This window comes from Temnothorax longispinosus, chromosome 2, assembly GCF_030848805.1.
Source record: "Temnothorax longispinosus isolate EJ_2023e chromosome 2, Tlon_JGU_v1, whole genome shotgun sequence".
Lineage (NCBI taxonomy): Eukaryota > Metazoa > Arthropoda > Insecta > Hymenoptera > Formicidae > Temnothorax > Temnothorax longispinosus.
This window is the reverse complement of record NC_092359.1, coordinates 16248056-16265221: the sequence shown is the minus strand read 5'-3', so window position 1 is coordinate 16265221 and position 17166 is coordinate 16248056. Positions and strand designations below refer to the sequence as shown.

Genomic DNA, 17166 nt, shown 5'->3' with positions numbered 1-17166 from the left:
CTGTCGTGTAGACGTTTTGTTGTACTAATTTGATTTAATATTATATATATATATATATATATTTTTTTTTTAATTAACGTTCCATACTTAATTGCGATTTGAACGATTTATCGGTTTTCTTCTTTCCTATTTGTATTTCTGACCAACTTGAATATTTATCGAGCCCATTTTCTAGCATGATGATAACTCTCCTATGATTATTCATTTTTACCTTATAGTCATTGTTATCTAGTATAATTAGTTAGTTATTTATTCATTCGCCTAGAAGAAAACAAGGATGTTTTAGCATCACAAAACAGTTATAGTGGAACAGTGGAACATCAGCTAGTTTTTCACGTTGTTGAACCGACAGTCTCATATATCAGGCCGCGAGTATTAGACTAACAAACAGAGCTAAGTAAAAACTTATCAGTGTCAAATACATCTGTACACGTGTCCCTCTTTAACGTTCGCCAGCATATATGACTTTCTAATTTCTATTTGTACTTGTTCCCTAAAAGAGATAACCTCCACAAATAGGACATGATGACCTACTTGAAAGAAACGAAGAAATGATTAAATTAAAAAACAAGTGTGACTAAATATTGGAGGGGGAACTTTTTGCTGCAGGTTTTATATACACAGAATTAAGTGCGTGAACTTATTTCCTTCCTTCGCACTTTCGCAGTCGACTCGTAGCACATCGCTGGTCGCGTTTGGCAGCCGAGATTTGTAGCGAACAAAGAGGAATTTTATCATCAGTTTTTGTCAATCTGTTTAATGAGTCATTGTGACATGAATTTCATGAACTAATCCAAATTACGTGCGTAAGAGGTGAGCTCTTTGATTTTTCCTTCCTGTAACTCTTTGCTGTATACCTCTTCTGTTTAGAATTAAGAAGTACAATTATCTCGACAATTATGCTGAATGTAAGAAAATGAAGCTAAAAAGGATTTGTAGTAAAAAAGATTTAGGTTTGCAATATTAGTTATATTATTAGTTCTTAAATCTTAAAAACTGCTCTATAAGTATGCAGTCTATAAAACTATTAAGAAATGTATTGTTTCAGTGAATAAGATTTCTTTATCTTGTTCAAGCAAGAGTAACTAACAAAAATGGCAGAACAACAATGTATGGAAATAAAACTCTCTGTACCCTGGGGTCACGTTGCTGCCAAAACCTATGGCTCTCCCACAGGAAAGCCAGTCTTACTAGTGCACGGTCAACAAGATAACTTGGGATCTTTTACTAGACTGATGAAGTATTTACCAAAAGAATTATTTTATTACGTATGCATAGATTTACCTGGCCACGGATGGTCGTCACCCTTTCCATCTTGGATGTCAGTAGACATAACAGTTTACGCACACGCATTATATTTCATCTTAGAGGCTCTGCAGTGGAAAACGTTTATTTATATAGGACACAGTTTGGCAGCGCAAATAGCTGTCATGTTCAGTATTTTTCAACCAAATAGAATCAGGAAGTTAATTTCTCTTGATGGGCTTCTTATGGGTCCTCAGGACAAAGATTACGTAATACATTTTTATACAACGTCTACACTTTTAGTAAAAGCTTATTATAAAACCGAAAAACCGCAGTCTTACACTAAAGCAGAAATATTACATGCTCTTAAGACTATGAGGATGTGTTCTTTAAATTCCGAAGCTGCTAATGCGCTGTTTGAGCGTGCAGTTACGAAAGTAAATGGGAATGGGAAGTATATATATAATAGAGATTTGCGAGTAAGACATCATCCTCTTTTATTTATGAATATGGATGAATGTCAGAAGTTTAATAACAAGCTTTCAGTTCCAATATACCTCTTTCTTCCATCTGACGGTGTTCTTCTTCAATATGAAGAACTTAAATTAGCGTTGAAAACGATAAAAACTAGAACCATGTTGGAAATAATTAATACAGACGGAAATCATGACGTTCATAATAATAATCCTGAAAAAATTGCGCCATTTATATGTGAAATATTGAACAGTGACAATTTCAGCAAACTGTAGACAATTGTGTGTGTGTGTGTGTATATATATACCTATGTATTAACAGATTGCCTATTTAAATTAGAATTTTTTCATGGAAAAAAATTGATAATGTCCTCTAATCTAAAAGATTTTAGAGTATTATATTATATATATATATATATATATATATATATATATATATATATGGAGCATTATTTCTCAAAATAGCCACCCCTCTGCACATTTTATTTTTGAAGATAAAATGCTTTGCGAGATCTCAAAATTTCCGTCGAAAACTCAATTTTTGGATGCCGTATGGCGATTTTCATTTACATTCAAGGGTGGGGCAGTATGACCAAAATATCGCTCAAACCATCCTAAAAAATAGGAAAGTATGCAAATAACATCTAAAATCTTAGCAGTTTCTATCAAATTCTATGCAACTTTGAAACAAAATGGTTTATGACAGCCAATTAAATAGTTTTCAGATGTTACCCCCCATTATAATCAAAATCAACCCTTCAAAACCACCCCTCAATCATCATTTCGACAAATTGACAATTATTCTAAAACAAATAGAGTAAAAAAATTTAAATAGAGTTCACGGGCCGTGAAATTCTTTCAGAATATATTTCAATCAAATTCACCTCCATAAGGATCATAACTAATCAATAAAAATCATCTCCTACACATCATTTAGACAACTAGGCAATTATTCACAGGCAATTAAACATAAAACTTTTTTATTAAGTCTACAAAGCCATAGAATTCTACCAGAATGTATTTATGTTTAATGTTTGATAAAAATGACTTAATAAAAAAGTTTTATGTTTAATTGCCTGTGAATAATTGCCCAGTTGTCTAAATGATGTGTAGGGGATGATTTTTATTGATTAGTTATGATCCTTATGAGGGTGAATTTGATTGAAATATATTCTGAAAGAATTTCACGGCCCGTGAACTCTATTTAAATTTTTTTACTCTATTTGTTTTAGAATAATTGTCAATTTGTCGAAATGATGATTCAGGGGTGGTTTTGAAGGGTTGATTTTGATTATAATGGGGGGTAACGTCTGAAAACTATTTAATTGGATGTCATAAACCATTTTGTTTTAAAGTTGCATCGAATTTGATAGAAACTGCTAAGATTTTAGATGTTATTTGCATACTTTCCTATTTTTTAGGATAGTTTGAGCGATATTTTGGTCATACTTCCCCATTCTTGAATGTAAATGAAAATCGCCATACGGCATCCAAAAATTGAGTTTTCGACGGAAATTTTGAGATCTTGCAAAGCATTTTATCTTCAAAAATAAAATGTGCAGAGAGGTGGCTATTTTGAGAAATAATGCTTCATATATATAAATTGTATATGTTATTATAAATAGTCGTAATATTACGCATGGGAATTATGTGGAATGAGTCCAATAGTTGAATAAAAAAATATATAATACGCATATAAGTATACTGTATATCTATATTTGTACTTCTTGTATGCACTTTACATTTTACAATGTTAATATATTCACTAGTGAGGTAAGGTATTGTAAGGTATCATATAAAAAATAGTTATAAAATGTATTGCAGTAAAAAAGATATTGTATTATAAAAATTGTATTTTTCATAGGAAATTGTACAAAATTGCAAAATGGTTTATTCTTGTAAATTTTTACAAATTTAGTATTGTAATTTTCACTAAACCTTTCATTTGGTAGACTTTAATTTTTACTTCTTTATCTCTCAGAATAATATCTCTCAGTTCATTTTCGAGGACGATTGCCGTATGATTCATGAAAGAATCATTCTTCTTTGTATCATGTATGTGATATAAACTGAGCTGAACCTTGTACCAACATAAAGGCATTTGGTAAAATTTTTCCTTTGTTGCTTATTTCGCCAAAATTTACGATTGTTTCGGTAATCTTGGTTTCATTTATTTCTACCAGTATTTGCGTCTCAGTCAGACATAATCTCACATGAATATAAACTCGAATTCAAATCGAATATTTGGTTGATCTGTAGCAAAATAAGCATGGAAATGAAAATCGATACCTTCAGACTAGAGTATTTTAAGTGTGGACTTATCTTATATTTGTAATTATTTGTTTATGTATTCAGCGATTATGTAATTTTGTACTTTTATTATTGGCTATATTATCCCGCACATGTAGACCATCTTCGCTGTCCGAGCTCTGAAAAGAAAAACCTATTATTTATTTTACTGTTATTAGGCAAGCAAATTCTACAAAATTTTATTTTTAATAATCATACTCTAATAAGATTGTACCTTTTATTTAAATATAAATTATATAATTAAAAATATTGCATCGTTATACCGTATCAATAGAGGTACCGAATGAACATGATCTTTGAAGATTTGCATCTTGTACATAAACCATATTTGGTAAATCTTCCGAGTACACTAATTGTCTCATAAGAAAAATCTTTTCCGGCAATAACACGCCGTTCGTTTTAAGTAAATTCCTGAACCAATGGATAATTAAACAGATTTTAGTACTACATAAATCATGCAATATATAAATATTACATACAATATATTATCTGGAAATTTCATAACTATCTTGATCATCTTTCAATTCACCTTTAATATTAAAGAAAGTTATGAATAAATATGGAATCTAGAGCACATGGAATTTTTTCATAAGTTTGATATCATTTGCACTTTCTCTTGCAGTCCGCTATCACGGGCTATTATTTGTTCAATCAGAACACGTAGCGTTGGATTGTCAGTTTTGTAATATAAAATTTCACTATCTTTACATTCCTTTATAAAAGAGTCAATCCGTAGATTGGAAAAGGCGAAGTATCCAAAATATATTTCATTTTTCTATTCTCTTGAGATCTACCAATTTCTGTGAGCAGTTTGACCTAATCAAAGTCATTTAGGAAGGCAATGACTTCTTTTGGCAAATGATACAAAGTTGTACAATTCTCATTGAATCGCGCATTACCCGTGCTATAAGAACATTTTAGTTTGCCCTTCAAGGTTTCCGCTTTTATCGTCAAGACGACACCTTCGCGACATACGGTCGGCATCGTTGGGAAAACAGCAAATTGCTAACAAGATTTTCCATTCGAGGAATCCAAGATGATCTCCTCTGTCAAGATGTAACTTGAACCAAGTGACAAAGGCTACGGTCAACGTGACGCTACAAATGCTTTGGAGCGTTCTTCTTCTCTTTCTTTCTTCATTGAAAGAAAAGAGAAGAGGAATGCTTCGAAGTATTTATAGCGTCACGTTGACCATACCCTAAACCGTCTATGATACCGTCGGATCTACATTTTGTTTGTAGCATCTGCTTTATTCTATCCTTGCAGAATTCGTACAATTTTAGCAAATTGTTAAAATTTTATACAAAAGAGCATGTGTGGCTCTGTGACGTAATTAATTTGAACTTTTTCCAGGTTTTCTGTATCGTAATATTCGTCGTCTGACAGCGTTGTTAGTTGTTAGTGATATTTTACTTTGTCAAAAACTACCGACGGCCGCAGGGGGAAGTGATCCGCGCAGTTCCTTGGGCTTAACGTACCTACGGCAATACCGAGTTCCCAACACCGCGGACATACACGAACAAATATACATACATTCATACACTTACACATAGTTTCGAGTTCAGAGTTATAAGAGTATACGAGTTTTATTACGCAGTTAACTTCTGTTTGGGACGCTTTTATTGAGGCGTCCATGTTGATTTAGTCGAAGTGTCTTTTGTTTTGATGTGATGCAATTTAGATTTCGGTTTTGCACTATGACCACATGAGTACCCCCACGGTCTTTTCTTTATATTGAATTTAAAAAAAAAAAAAAAAAAAAAAAAAAAAAACTACCGACGATCTGTATTCTGTATTCACATTCAATGGCTGCTGGTGTAAACCGTCGCATCCATAGGTATAATTACCATGCCATTTAAATCTAAAATGTTCATGTGCACGTTAATCAGACGATATTACAAGCTCTCCAAATAAGCCAGCATCAAATGTTTCAGTCATTATTAATTTACTCGTATTAATCAATATATAATATTGTAATAATTGATTAAAACGAACAATTATTAAATGGTATATGTATATGTATATTCGGAATAAATATTAAAATATTAGAGAAATCGAAATTAGAAATAATAATTAAACATAACGCGCACAATGGAAAAGAATAAGATATATCAGATATAAATATAAAAATATTCTTACATTTACATATTTTACTATTTGATATTTATTACTAGAATATTCCTATATATTTATACATATATCCTAATATTTAATATTTATTCTTATTTCTAATATGTTCTATTATGCGCAGGGTCTGAAGATATGGAACATGAACTCTTTGGCGAGTGGAGTAGAAACCTGCTGCTCATGACGTGGTACTTTTGGTGCCGCATTGGCGATTGGCTGAGTTTGCGCAAATGCAATATATCTTTGATCGAGTAAGGGCCTCCTGTTATAAAGGGACTCAATGCATAAACATAATTTCATTGACGCTAGAAACCAGCGGCAAATGGGGGTCACGTGACTTTTGGCGTTAAGAAAATGTAATGGGGGGAAAAGTTCAGACCGTCTTAGCTTTTTCAGTGTGCCGCAAAATTCAAAGGTGTTTACAGTTATACAATGAATGACAACGAGAATGAAGTAAGTAATATATTAATATTATATGGTAGATATGGAATATTTTGATTATTCTTGTGCATAAATATGCTGCTTTTTAGGGTATTAATAAGTTATGATAACTCTACATTTTAGGTTAGTTGAATATATCTGCAAATATATGAGTGATAAAAATAACTTCTGTATCATTCATGTGCATAAATATGCTGCTTTTTAGGGTATTAATAAGTTATGATAACTCTACATAAGTTATGATAACTCTACATTTTAGGTTAGTTGAATATATCTGCAAATATATGAGTGATAAAAATAACTTTTGTAGAGGGATAGAGCTATGTTTGGATTAGTTGGATATGTTAAATAATTAATAATAAACAATTAGTCATGTTCGCATATACTGGGTGTACCGTAAAGACGGGATCAACTCTTAAGGGTAGATTCCTGAGATCGTTTGGAGACAAAAATCCTAATGCCAAAATGTCGAGCCTGCCAAATTGTCATCCCGATATTCGTCGGTCTTGCGAACAGTGTACAAAGAAATAAAGTAAATAATAATTTCAAATATTTCTATTAATTGAGTTGAGTAAAGTGTGCAAGAGCTGTTTTGACATGCAACGTCCGTAAGTGCGCAAAATTTCGACAAGCACACTAGTGAACTTTAAACCTTTTCCGTTTAAACATTGTAGCAGGCTCGACATTTTGGCATTAGGATTTTTTTCTCCAAATGATCTCAAGAATCTACCCTTAAGAGTTGATCCGGTCTTTATGGTACACCCTGTATAAACAATTTCAATGGCTAGCAAACAAAGCTCGATCTTAGTGCTTAAAATCTTATATTACATATAAGATCTTATATTACAAATTCAAAACATTATTCAAACGTTTCGGCTCTAAATGTGGCCTTCATCAGTGATAAACAATTATAACCTTGGTCGTTTTAATTTTTGTTAAAGGACCAAGGTTATAATTGTTTATCACTGATGAAGGCCACATTTAAGGCCGAAACGTTTGAAGAAAATGCTGTTGGCAGTAAAAAATTTAGAACTCCTTCCAAAAGAAAGGCCTCAAAGAAATTGTCGGTAGAAGAGGAAGAACATTTAATTTTGGCTGTCCGACATAGAAGGCCTCTGTGGGACATTAGTCAACCGGTGGACCAGAGATCCAAGAAAACCCGGAAACGACTCTGGGAAGAAGTTGCTGATGAATTGAATGGTAAATAAATAAATATATAATACAGTTGGATTAGTTGGATATGATAAAATCTGATTTTTCTAGGTGTACTCGACGCAATTGCTGTACAGCAGAAATTTAAATCATTACGCGATACATATCGCAAAATTGTCCAGTCGGAGCAGTACCTTCCAAGTGGATCTGGGAGGAATAAAAATGAGAACCGTCACAAGTGGAAGCACTATGACATAATGGAGTTTCTTCGTGATACCAGTCTATCGAAGAAGTAACTGATTTTTGTTATTATTATAAAGTAATGTTTCTGATGGCACAACACAATGGTGGAGATCAGTTTCAAGATCAAATACAAATTACAAATTCTGTTTGGCATGGACAACAAAGCTTTGGTAGTATAATGGTTCTGTTATTATTATTGCTATTATTTGGAAATTATTTAATAATAATAATAATGATCCAACTATTTTTATTTTTTTTTTTATTATTTATTATTATTATTAAATTATTTTCCAACAATAGCAATAATGATAACAACCATTATACTATCCCAGCTACTGCATATGTTGTCCATGTCAAACAGATTTTGCACTTGATCTTGAGGCTAACTACTCGACCAAATTGTCCATTCTTTGTGCCAGGAACATCATTAGACAGTGATAAAATTACTGTAATTCCACAATTTGTTTCTGTAATTCCTACTTTGTTCATTTATTGTAGCACATCGAGTAATATTCCTAGCACAGAGAACGAGCTATTAAATAAATCGGTGGACCAGTCAACTTCTCAAGTACAAAGTCCGATTGGCATAGATCCAAATGACAGTAGTAGCACAGAAAGTATGATCATTGTTTTATTATTATTATTTTTTATATCAACTGTATATAAAAATTTGTTTGCAGCGCCAACCTTATCAAGTACTTTTACGAGTGGAAAAAGACGAAGACTCAATACCAATTCCTCTATTGATAGCGATATATCAGTTGCTTCTACGAATCCGTTGGATAAACTAATCCAAATTTTTGAGAGACGGGAAAAGGCGCAAAATGTTGCATCGCCAAATATAAATGATCCATTCGATGAGGTGGATCATATGCTACAAACAGCAGCATTACATTTGCGCAAAATGTCGCCTCAACTACAAATGCGAACTCTACAGGATATTGTCCAAATGACCTTCTCCAGACTACAGGAAGAAACAAATAATAATTAAATTTCTTTCAGCTGGATGTTTTAAAAGATTCCGACAACACATTTTCTATTTTTTTTATACAAGCATAATTAGCTTTAAATATTAACAAAATAAATAAATTTATGGTTTAAATTTTATCTTTTTATTTTTTTTCTTCAAAATATGGATATAGTTGCGTATATTATGACGGTACACGTGTAATACAAATTTATATTTAAAGCAGTATAATGATAATTTTATGAATATACTATAAATAAGTATTATTGTAATAAGTGTCTCTATTTATGATTAATTAAATAATTTAATGCTCTTTTGCTTTTTATATATACAATTTTGATTGAATTAAAATGTCAAAAAAGTCAAGCATAATTGTCTCATTAAGCTACAAAAAAATTTTCAGTCCTTTTTTTAAAGATGTATAGCCATATTCAAATAATAACAGATTTTTAAAGCAAAATTTAACAATGTTTAAACAATTCTTTGGTATATCAACTATAAACTTGCGAAGTTATTTTAGACGTACAATGATATAAAAGACAAACAATTTAGACATACAATGATAGAACAGATATCAAATATAATATTTATTTATTCAGATTATTACCATTTCCAAACGTCATAGATTTTTATCAGTATTTTTCATGATTTTCCATAAATATTAACTGATTTTTAAATTTTATCACTTTATTTTTTCCTTGAGAAACTCTCAAATAAAGTTATACGATTATATTTAGCTTAGGCTGTACGGCCGAAACATCCTTAGAACAAATTATTTTTTTTTTTAATTAATTAATTTCATGCAAATCCATGATGATAATTACTGCTATTGAAGATACTGCCAGGGTATAGCACCCTCGCCGTTAAAATAATCGCAAAATTCATTCCTGATGTTCATGGCATCTCGAGAAGAATTGTTAGTGCCACAATTACCAAGATCTCTCAAGGCATGACTGCTATCCATTTCCTTTCTCCAATTTCCAGGAATAAAACCACTAGGTTCATCGTGATCAATCATGTCCGCAGAAATATATTCGTTTTTGTCTAAATCCTGTTTTCGAAGCCAATTATGAATGCAAATAATGGCCTGGACAATTTGCATTGTATTTTTTACAGTAGCGTCAATAGGCTTTTTCAATATTCTCCATTGACTCACAAGAATTCCAAAAGTATTCTCGATTGTTCTACGAGCACGACTGAGGCGATAATTATAGATGTTTTTTTCGTGATTAAGTCCAAGTCCTCCTTTTCCTGAATATGGTCTTAGCAAAAAATCAGTTAACTGGAATGCTTCATCGGCAACAAGAACATATGGCATAGGATCACCATCGACCGTGAGTTTCTTAGGTTCTGGCAGTCCCATTTCTCTGTTATAAAATTTCTGACCCACAATAGAATCTCGGAAAATTCCACCATCACTACGCCTGCCATAAGCTCCGATGTCGACGAATGTAAACATGTAGTTGGCATCACATATCCCGAGCAGTACAATGTTGTGATAGTTCTTGTAGTTGTAATATAAAGAGCCAGGATTATGGGGACACTAAAACAAATGGAATTATATAGCTAGCTCGCCAGTTGCCACAATTAGATAATGTCATATAAAAGAAATACCTGAATAGCAACGTGTTTTCCGTCAATTGCGCCAATGCAGTGATTAAAATTCCAGCAATCTTTGAAACCTTGTGCGATATTGAGCCAATCTTCCTTACTTAATGGAAAAGGAAGCACTTTTTTAGCAAGGCAATCCCATAATGCTGCACATGTCTCGGCAATAATGTTTGACACTATCGTAGTTCCAACAAGATACTGATATGACAAGGAGTTCATTGAATCACCAGTAGCCAAGTATCTGAAAAAAGATTCTGTATGTAATATTGTCTTTATGGAAAGAACACATTCGATTTAACATATTCAGCTTACCTTAATGTCATAGATAATCGTGTTGCAGCAGGTATGGGATCTCGAGTCACATTCTGTTTTGTGATATGAGGTGCAACCAAATTCAGCAGGTCCTCAAATTGCGATAATGACATCCGCATATAGTTTTTAAACTTAGGTTTATACCTCGATAGAGTTGGATATATTGCATGGTAAAACCCATACTTATTTCTCAATCTAAATATAGGATGTACCCAAAAACACTTTTTTTTGTAGATCCGTTTCTTTTTCTCCTCTGAATTCATCCGCAATATTTCATGCACAATGACAACTAGTAGTATGTCATTCAGAAGTTGTTCCTCTTGAGCATTATTCACCTGCCTCGCACGTTCTGTCACCCATGTACGATATTTCTGCATGAAGGCCATTATGTTCAAGTTTGATAAAAATTTTAATTTAATCACTACACAATTCACATTATCACAATGAAATGAGCAATTAACTGAAGGAAACCTGTCAATACTCAGACATACATAACCTTGTTGGACATATATAGGAACTGTTATCGCAAGTTGCAAGCGGCGGTTTCACGACGCGCACGTTTTGCTTTTGCCGCTTACTTCTCCCCCCATTAGACGAGCGGCAAATTGTTACGTGACTATTTATATTTGCCGCTGGTTTCTAGGCGCGTCAATGGTCGCGTTCAGCAGACCAAGCCGCTCAGTAGCAGTCGAACGTGATTGGCTCTTACTTTTAGAACCAACCAATCAACGCAGAGTGTTGATAAGACGAACTCAACAGTTGTGTCGCTGAACGCGCCCAATGAAATCGCAGCTTAAGAAAATTGATAGGTCTATTTCCTTATGCACATGTATATTGATGTATATGGACCAATCATATGCAGAAGTGTGTGCTCTCTGCTATAGGGTGCGTTTCGATATTCACTGTAAGTACTGACGATATGACGTCATTGAGTAGAACTGCAGGAGCGTTTCTATATTGCTGCTGTTACTTTCAGGCTGGAATAGCGGAACGACTACACAGTACTGCCAGTACTGCCAGTGAATGTCGAAACGCACCCGTATAAGAAAAAAATATAACCTATCTTAACCTATCTTAAGCCCCTTGCACAATGCCAGGCAACAGGCAATAGGAACAGGAAATAACCAAAAAATCGTTAATTACAACCTAAAAAATTCAAATGCTATGATTGGTTGGCAATAGGCAATAGGCACAGAATTTCCAACGTGACGGAAACTCTGTGTCTATTGCCTGTGTCACTGTTTATTCTGCATTTATACATGATTTCTGATTTCTATTCCCTGTTCCTATTGCCTGTTGCCTGGCATTGTGCAAGGGGCTTTAGACACGACGTGACACGATAGGAGCACCTATTTTAAATATATAAAAAAGAATCTTGTACTTAAACAATAATGTTGCAAAAGTCATGTCTATAAAATAAATAACAGTTTTCAGATTTATAAAAATATCGAAATTATTTATTATTATATTAATTATATTAATTTAGTAGTAGTAGTAGTAATCTTTTCGGGCTTTTTCCGCATCTTCGTAATTAACAATTACTGTATATTTCTCGTTGTTGCCTTCCAGGTCCACAAGGACCAAACCTATGTGAACCTGTCACCCGACTTCCGAAAAATTAATTTTTTTACAGAAAACGTTAGCATTTGGTTTGTAGTTGTTTCTAGTAACAAAAATTTCGTTTGTAGTTTAATACATTAAAAATGATAAAAATTAAAAAAATTACTCGCACTCCACTTTGAGATATCTCAAATCCGTTTGCGCCATCTTCTTTAGAATCATTTGTAGTTGTTTGTAGTGCTTTTCTTTTTGTTTATAGTTGCACCACTTAAAAGTTATTATATTTTTGCAATAAACAAAAAGAGTAACTACCAATTTTGGAGATATCTCAAATCCGATTGCGCCATCTTTTTCAGAATCATTTGTAGTGCTTTTCTTTTTGTTTATAGTTGCATCATTCAAAAGTTATTATATTTTTGCAATAAACAAAAAGAGTAACTACCAATTTTGGAGATATCTCAAATCCGCTTGCGCCATCTTCTTCATAATCATTTGTAGTTGTTTGTAGTGCTTTTATTTTTGTTTATAGTTGCACCATTCAAAAGTTATTATATTTTTGTAATAAACAAAAAGTGTAACTTTGCCAATTTTGGAGATATCTCAAATCTGCTTGCGCCATCTTCTTCAGAATCATTTGTAGTTGTTTGTAGTGCTTTCTTTTTTTTGTTTGTATTTGCACCGTTCTATATATATCTAGTTATGATATTTTTGCAATATACCAGAAATGTAACTTTGCCAATTTTGGAAATATTTTAAAACTAATTGCGCGACTCGATGTAGAATTGTTTGTAGTTGTTTGTAATAGTTTTCATTCTGTTTCGTTTAAAATATTTCCAAAATTGTCTCTCAAAATTATCTCTTTTTGTTTATTGCAAAAATATAATAACTTTTGAACAGTGCAACTATAAACGAAAAGAAAAGCACTACAAACAACTACAAACGTTTCTGAAAAAGATGGCACAAGCGGATTTGAGATATCTCCAAAATTGGCAAAGTTACACTTTTTGAAGAAGATGGCGCAAGCGGATTTGAGATATCTCCAAAATTGGCAAAGTTACTCTTTTTGTTTATTGCAAAAATATAATAACTTTTAACAGTGCAACTACAAACGAAAAGAAAAGCACTACAAACAACTACAAACGATTCCGAAGAAGATGGCGCAAGCGGATTTGTGATATCTTCAAAGTTGGCAAAGTTACACTTTTTGTTTATTGCAAAAATATAATAACTTTTGACTGGTGCAACTATAAACAAAAAGAAAAGCACTACAAATGATTCTGAAGAAGATGGCGCAAGCTGATTTGAGATATCTCCAAAATTGGCAAAGTTACTCTTTTTGTTTATTGCAAAAATATAATAACTTTTGAACAGTGCAACTACAAACGAAAAGAAAAGCACTACAAACAACTACAAATGATTCAAAGAAGATGGCGCAAACGGATTTAAGATATCTCAAAGTGGAGTGCGAGTAATTTTTTTAATTTTTATCATTTTTAATGTATTAAACTACAAACAAAATTTTTGTTACTAGAAACAATTACAAACCAAATGCTAACGTTTTCCGTAAAAAAATTAATTTTTCGAAAGTCGAGTGCAAGGTTCACATAGGTAAGGACCAATTTTTTCAAAGGTGCCGCCATACCCGCCATATTCTTACTGCAAATGCCTCACCTCGCGAGCCGCAGTAATGGCTCCTGCACACAGGACGCGGCAGCGCGGCATTGCGGCAACGCGGCACCGCGGTAACCAATTACCGTCTTGCCTTTCCGTTCTACTTTTGAAAGTAGTAGTCCCACATAAAATTTTTGTTACTAGAAACAATTACAAACCAAATGCTAACGTTTTCCGTAAAAAAATTAATTTTTCGAAAGTCGAGTGCAAGGTTCACATAGGTAAGGACCAATTTTTTCAAAGGTGCCGCCATACCCGCCATATTCTTACTGCAAATGCCTCACCTCGCGAGCCGCAGTAATGGCTCCTGCACACAGGACGCGGCAGCGCGGCATTGCGGCAACGCGGCACCGCGGTAACCAATTACCGTCTTGCCTTTCCGTTCTACTTTTGAAAGTAGTACGGAAAGGCAGATGGTGATTGGTTACCGCGGTGCCGCGTTGCCGCAATGCCGCGCTGCCGCGTCCTGTGTGCAGGAGCCATAAGGGCTCAGTCACAATGAGAGGAATAAGGAATAAGATAAAGGAATAAGGAATAAGGGAATGTCGCATCTCACTTCAGTACACGTACATTAAAGTGAGATGCAATATGCCTTATTCCTAATTCCTTTATCGTATTCCTTATTCCTCTCATTGTGACTGAGCCTTAATGAAAGTAGGGAGTGACGACAAAATCTATGACGTCACATGAACACGAAAACGCTTTGACAGCTTACTGCCGCGTATATTGGAACGGATTTATGCCCGATCTACAATAGCTGTAGTAAGCTGTAGTAAGCCTCAAGATGTAAGAAACTGACCAATCACAGTCGATTATTCTCCTCACATTCGCCTGTAATTGGTCAATTTCTTACGGCTTGAGGCTTACTACAGCTTACTACAGCTATTGTAGATCGGGCATTACAGTGCTGCCAGTACTGCGAGTGAATAGCGAAACGCAGCCATAGTCAAAGGTCATATATCATATATCTGTGTAGTGTGTTGTCCACGGTCGGCGATCATTCGCGGCGTGTTATAACTATAACCTGAAACGTGAACGTGATACATAAACACGAGATTTAATGAAAATATTAGTAAACACGCGCTGAATAATCGTTTTTTTTTCTTTTTGTAATTTCTACAGTTCTGAAATAGTAAAATTTCCGAAAATGTTGTTAAGATGCGTGAGTCCGATGTTTACTTACGGAAAATTTGTACAGGTACGTGTTTGCTCCATTTTTTGAAAGCTAATGAAATATACAGTAACATATTTAATTGTTTCTTATTTAACTGTTTAAGTTTATTGAGTCCCACATAGAATTTTTAGATTGACACAGTCTTCCTTGAAATTGTAAAGCAATCTCTTCCAACTTACTTTACTCCATTTTTTTTTAAAGCTAGTTTAGTTTAAATTTAAATTATTAGCTTTTAAGGAGATATCTTAAATAAAAAAATATAAATAAATTAGGAATATGTAGTGTTTGAATGTAGTCAGAGAATTATTTATCCAAATGCATATTTAAATGGCTGGAAATTTATTTCAGAACAATCTACCGGTATTGGTTGCTGCTATTAATTCCCCCAACTTTACACAAGTAGCGCAAATAGCTAAGCACTGGAATCCAAAATGGAAGAAGGAAAGGAGACAAAAAGTTATTAAAATAAAACTTCCTTCGTTTGAAGAAAAGGATGACGATCCTACTAAACTGGATAAGGAGGAAATACGATCTCGTATGAAGGAACATGGTTTCTTGCCGCAGAAACCTTGGAACGAAAGACCGGCTTATATTAGTTCTACTTCAACAATTTTCGAGTCCTACGTTGCTCCAGAAGGAGATGGAAAGTATTCTGCCATTACCAAAGAGGTATACGTTCTTTGCTCTTACCTTTTATATTTTATCTTTAATTTGTGCAAAGTATAAGATATACAATAATACATAATTATACATAATGTTTCGCTAGTTTTAAAATATAATATAGAATGTGTGGTTTTTAATTATTTACTCTGTAATTGAAATATAGGGAGCAAAGCAAAAGTTTACATTTTTGGAGAAAAAGAGCAAATCTTTAATGGCCGTCAGAAAAATTAAATCGTTTGATGACTCATTCAGTACAGCATATTTTTTAGAAGAGGCCTTGGATATCTATCAAAAGGCACATGAAGCTCTAGCCGCGTAAGAGAGAAATGACAAATACATAACGTTTTTATATCTTTTATAAGTGCAAACATTAAGTTAAAGGAGTTATTGCAATCGATACATAGAGCGTGTCTTCTTTACTTTTTGTAGCAATATTACTAAGTAAAACAAAAATTTTTTTACAGCAAAAATGAAGATGAGATAATAAAATATGTTACAGAAATGGCATATCCTGTAAGTGTTCAAAATGTATTTTGTGTCCTTGCTATATTATCATGTAACATCATGTTACTTATGTTATTTTCTTGCATTTTTAGAAAATAACACACAATATGACGGACAAAACTATACACTGGAAGTTTTTAGAGTCTTTGGAACCGGCCCGTCTCGTGCACGCAAGAACTACAAGTGTACTAACAAAAGACAACATTTTTGCACAACTTACTGTCCGATTCCACACGCAACAGGTTCAATAACGTATTCTTTATAATTCATTTTTTTAATGACACAAAACAACTATGCGAAAATTTCCTCTTGATTTACAGGTTTTAGCAATTTACGATAGATTTGGCCGTCTTATACAAGGGAGCGAAATTCTGAGGAAAGACGTATTAGAATACATAGTATTTGAAAAGCATTTAGCTAATGAGTACGGCGTATGGCGAATTCATGGTAAGATTATACCATCCTGGATGGCTCCGACGGACATAGCGGAAGGCACATATGTTCTACCAAAAGAAAAACACGATCCCGTGCCAACTGAACCGCATCCCGTAGAAGCTACATTAACAGAAGATACGCCAAAGGATGTGACAAGTGTACAATCTTCATGAATTTGCAATACGTATGTAAACTGTTTACTTAATGTTTATATTATATTGTATGATGTTAAAATATAAAATATATTGCAATTTATGCAATAATCTAAGGTGCATTTA

General features: G+C 33.4%; 4 protein-coding genes and 1 pseudogene across 15 annotated transcripts in view; 3 read left to right on the top strand and 2 right to left on the bottom strand.

The window, feature by feature from the left end:
• The first annotated feature begins 131 nt into the window (after positions 1–131).
• LOC139809000 (serine hydrolase-like protein) lies at positions 132–2852 on the top strand. Its single transcript, XM_071771570.1, has 2 exons — positions 132–813; positions 1049–2852. The coding sequence occupies exon 2, from the start codon at positions 1095–1097 to the stop codon at positions 1992–1994; it is 900 nt and encodes a 299-aa protein (XP_071627671.1). The 5' UTR covers positions 132–813; positions 1049–1094; the 3' UTR covers positions 1995–2852.
• Positions 2853–3208: 356 nt separating this feature from the next.
• Positions 3209–5663, bottom strand: LOC139808136 (uncharacterized; annotated as a pseudogene).
• On the top strand, positions 5459–9594 carry LOC139809001 (uncharacterized). Of its 8 annotated transcripts, none has more exons than XM_071771576.1 (7): positions 5459–5865; positions 6280–6608; positions 6720–6855; positions 7627–7796; positions 7860–8040; positions 8490–8608; positions 8672–9594. In XM_071771576.1, exons 3-7 carry the CDS (start codon positions 6836–6838, stop codon positions 8980–8982), a joined length of 801 nt encoding a protein of 266 aa, XP_071627677.1. In that variant the 5' UTR covers positions 5459–5865; positions 6280–6608; positions 6720–6835; the 3' UTR covers positions 8983–9594. The 8 variants fall into 8 exon arrangements, with proteins under 8 accessions (XP_071627677.1, XP_071627674.1, XP_071627679.1 ...); XM_071771573.1 differs by having other exon boundaries at positions 7615–7796; XM_071771578.1 differs by having other exon boundaries at positions 5460–5865; positions 7642–7796.
• On the bottom strand, positions 9524–11494 carry LOC139808998 (putative nuclease HARBI1). 2 transcript variants are annotated; one of them, XM_071771566.1, is made up of 4 exons: positions 11373–11494; positions 10882–11252; positions 10573–10810; positions 9524–10501 (listed from the first exon to the last, which is right to left on the bottom strand). In XM_071771566.1, exons 2-4 carry the CDS (start codon positions 11142–11144, stop codon positions 9785–9787), a joined length of 1218 nt encoding a protein of 405 aa, XP_071627667.1. In that variant the 5' UTR covers positions 11145–11252; positions 11373–11494; the 3' UTR covers positions 9524–9784. The 2 variants fall into 2 exon arrangements, with proteins under 2 accessions (XP_071627667.1, XP_071627666.1); XM_071771565.1 differs by having other exon boundaries at positions 10882–11441.
• Positions 11495–15083: 3589 nt separating this feature from the next.
• The window catches only part of Mrpl45 (mitochondrial ribosomal protein L45), a 26278-nt gene continuing 24195 nt past the window's right edge, over positions 15084–17166 (top strand). For 3 of the 4 annotated variants that reach the window (XR_011730786.1, XM_071769721.1, XM_071769723.1), the window contains exons 1-6: positions 15084–15310; positions 15635–15955; positions 16113–16264; positions 16414–16462; positions 16546–16695; positions 16774–17072. Coding sequence is in view for 3 of the 4 variants with exons in the window: in XM_071769721.1 (XP_071625822.1) it covers positions 15260–15310; positions 15635–15955; positions 16113–16264; positions 16414–16462; positions 16546–16695; positions 16774–17061 (1011 nt within the window). In the remaining variant the exon portion in view is untranslated. Of the gene's footprint in view, positions 15311–15634; positions 15956–16112; positions 16265–16413; positions 16463–16545; positions 16696–16773; positions 17152–17166 lie in introns of those variants that run through there. The other variant, XM_071769722.1, reaches the window with a different exon arrangement.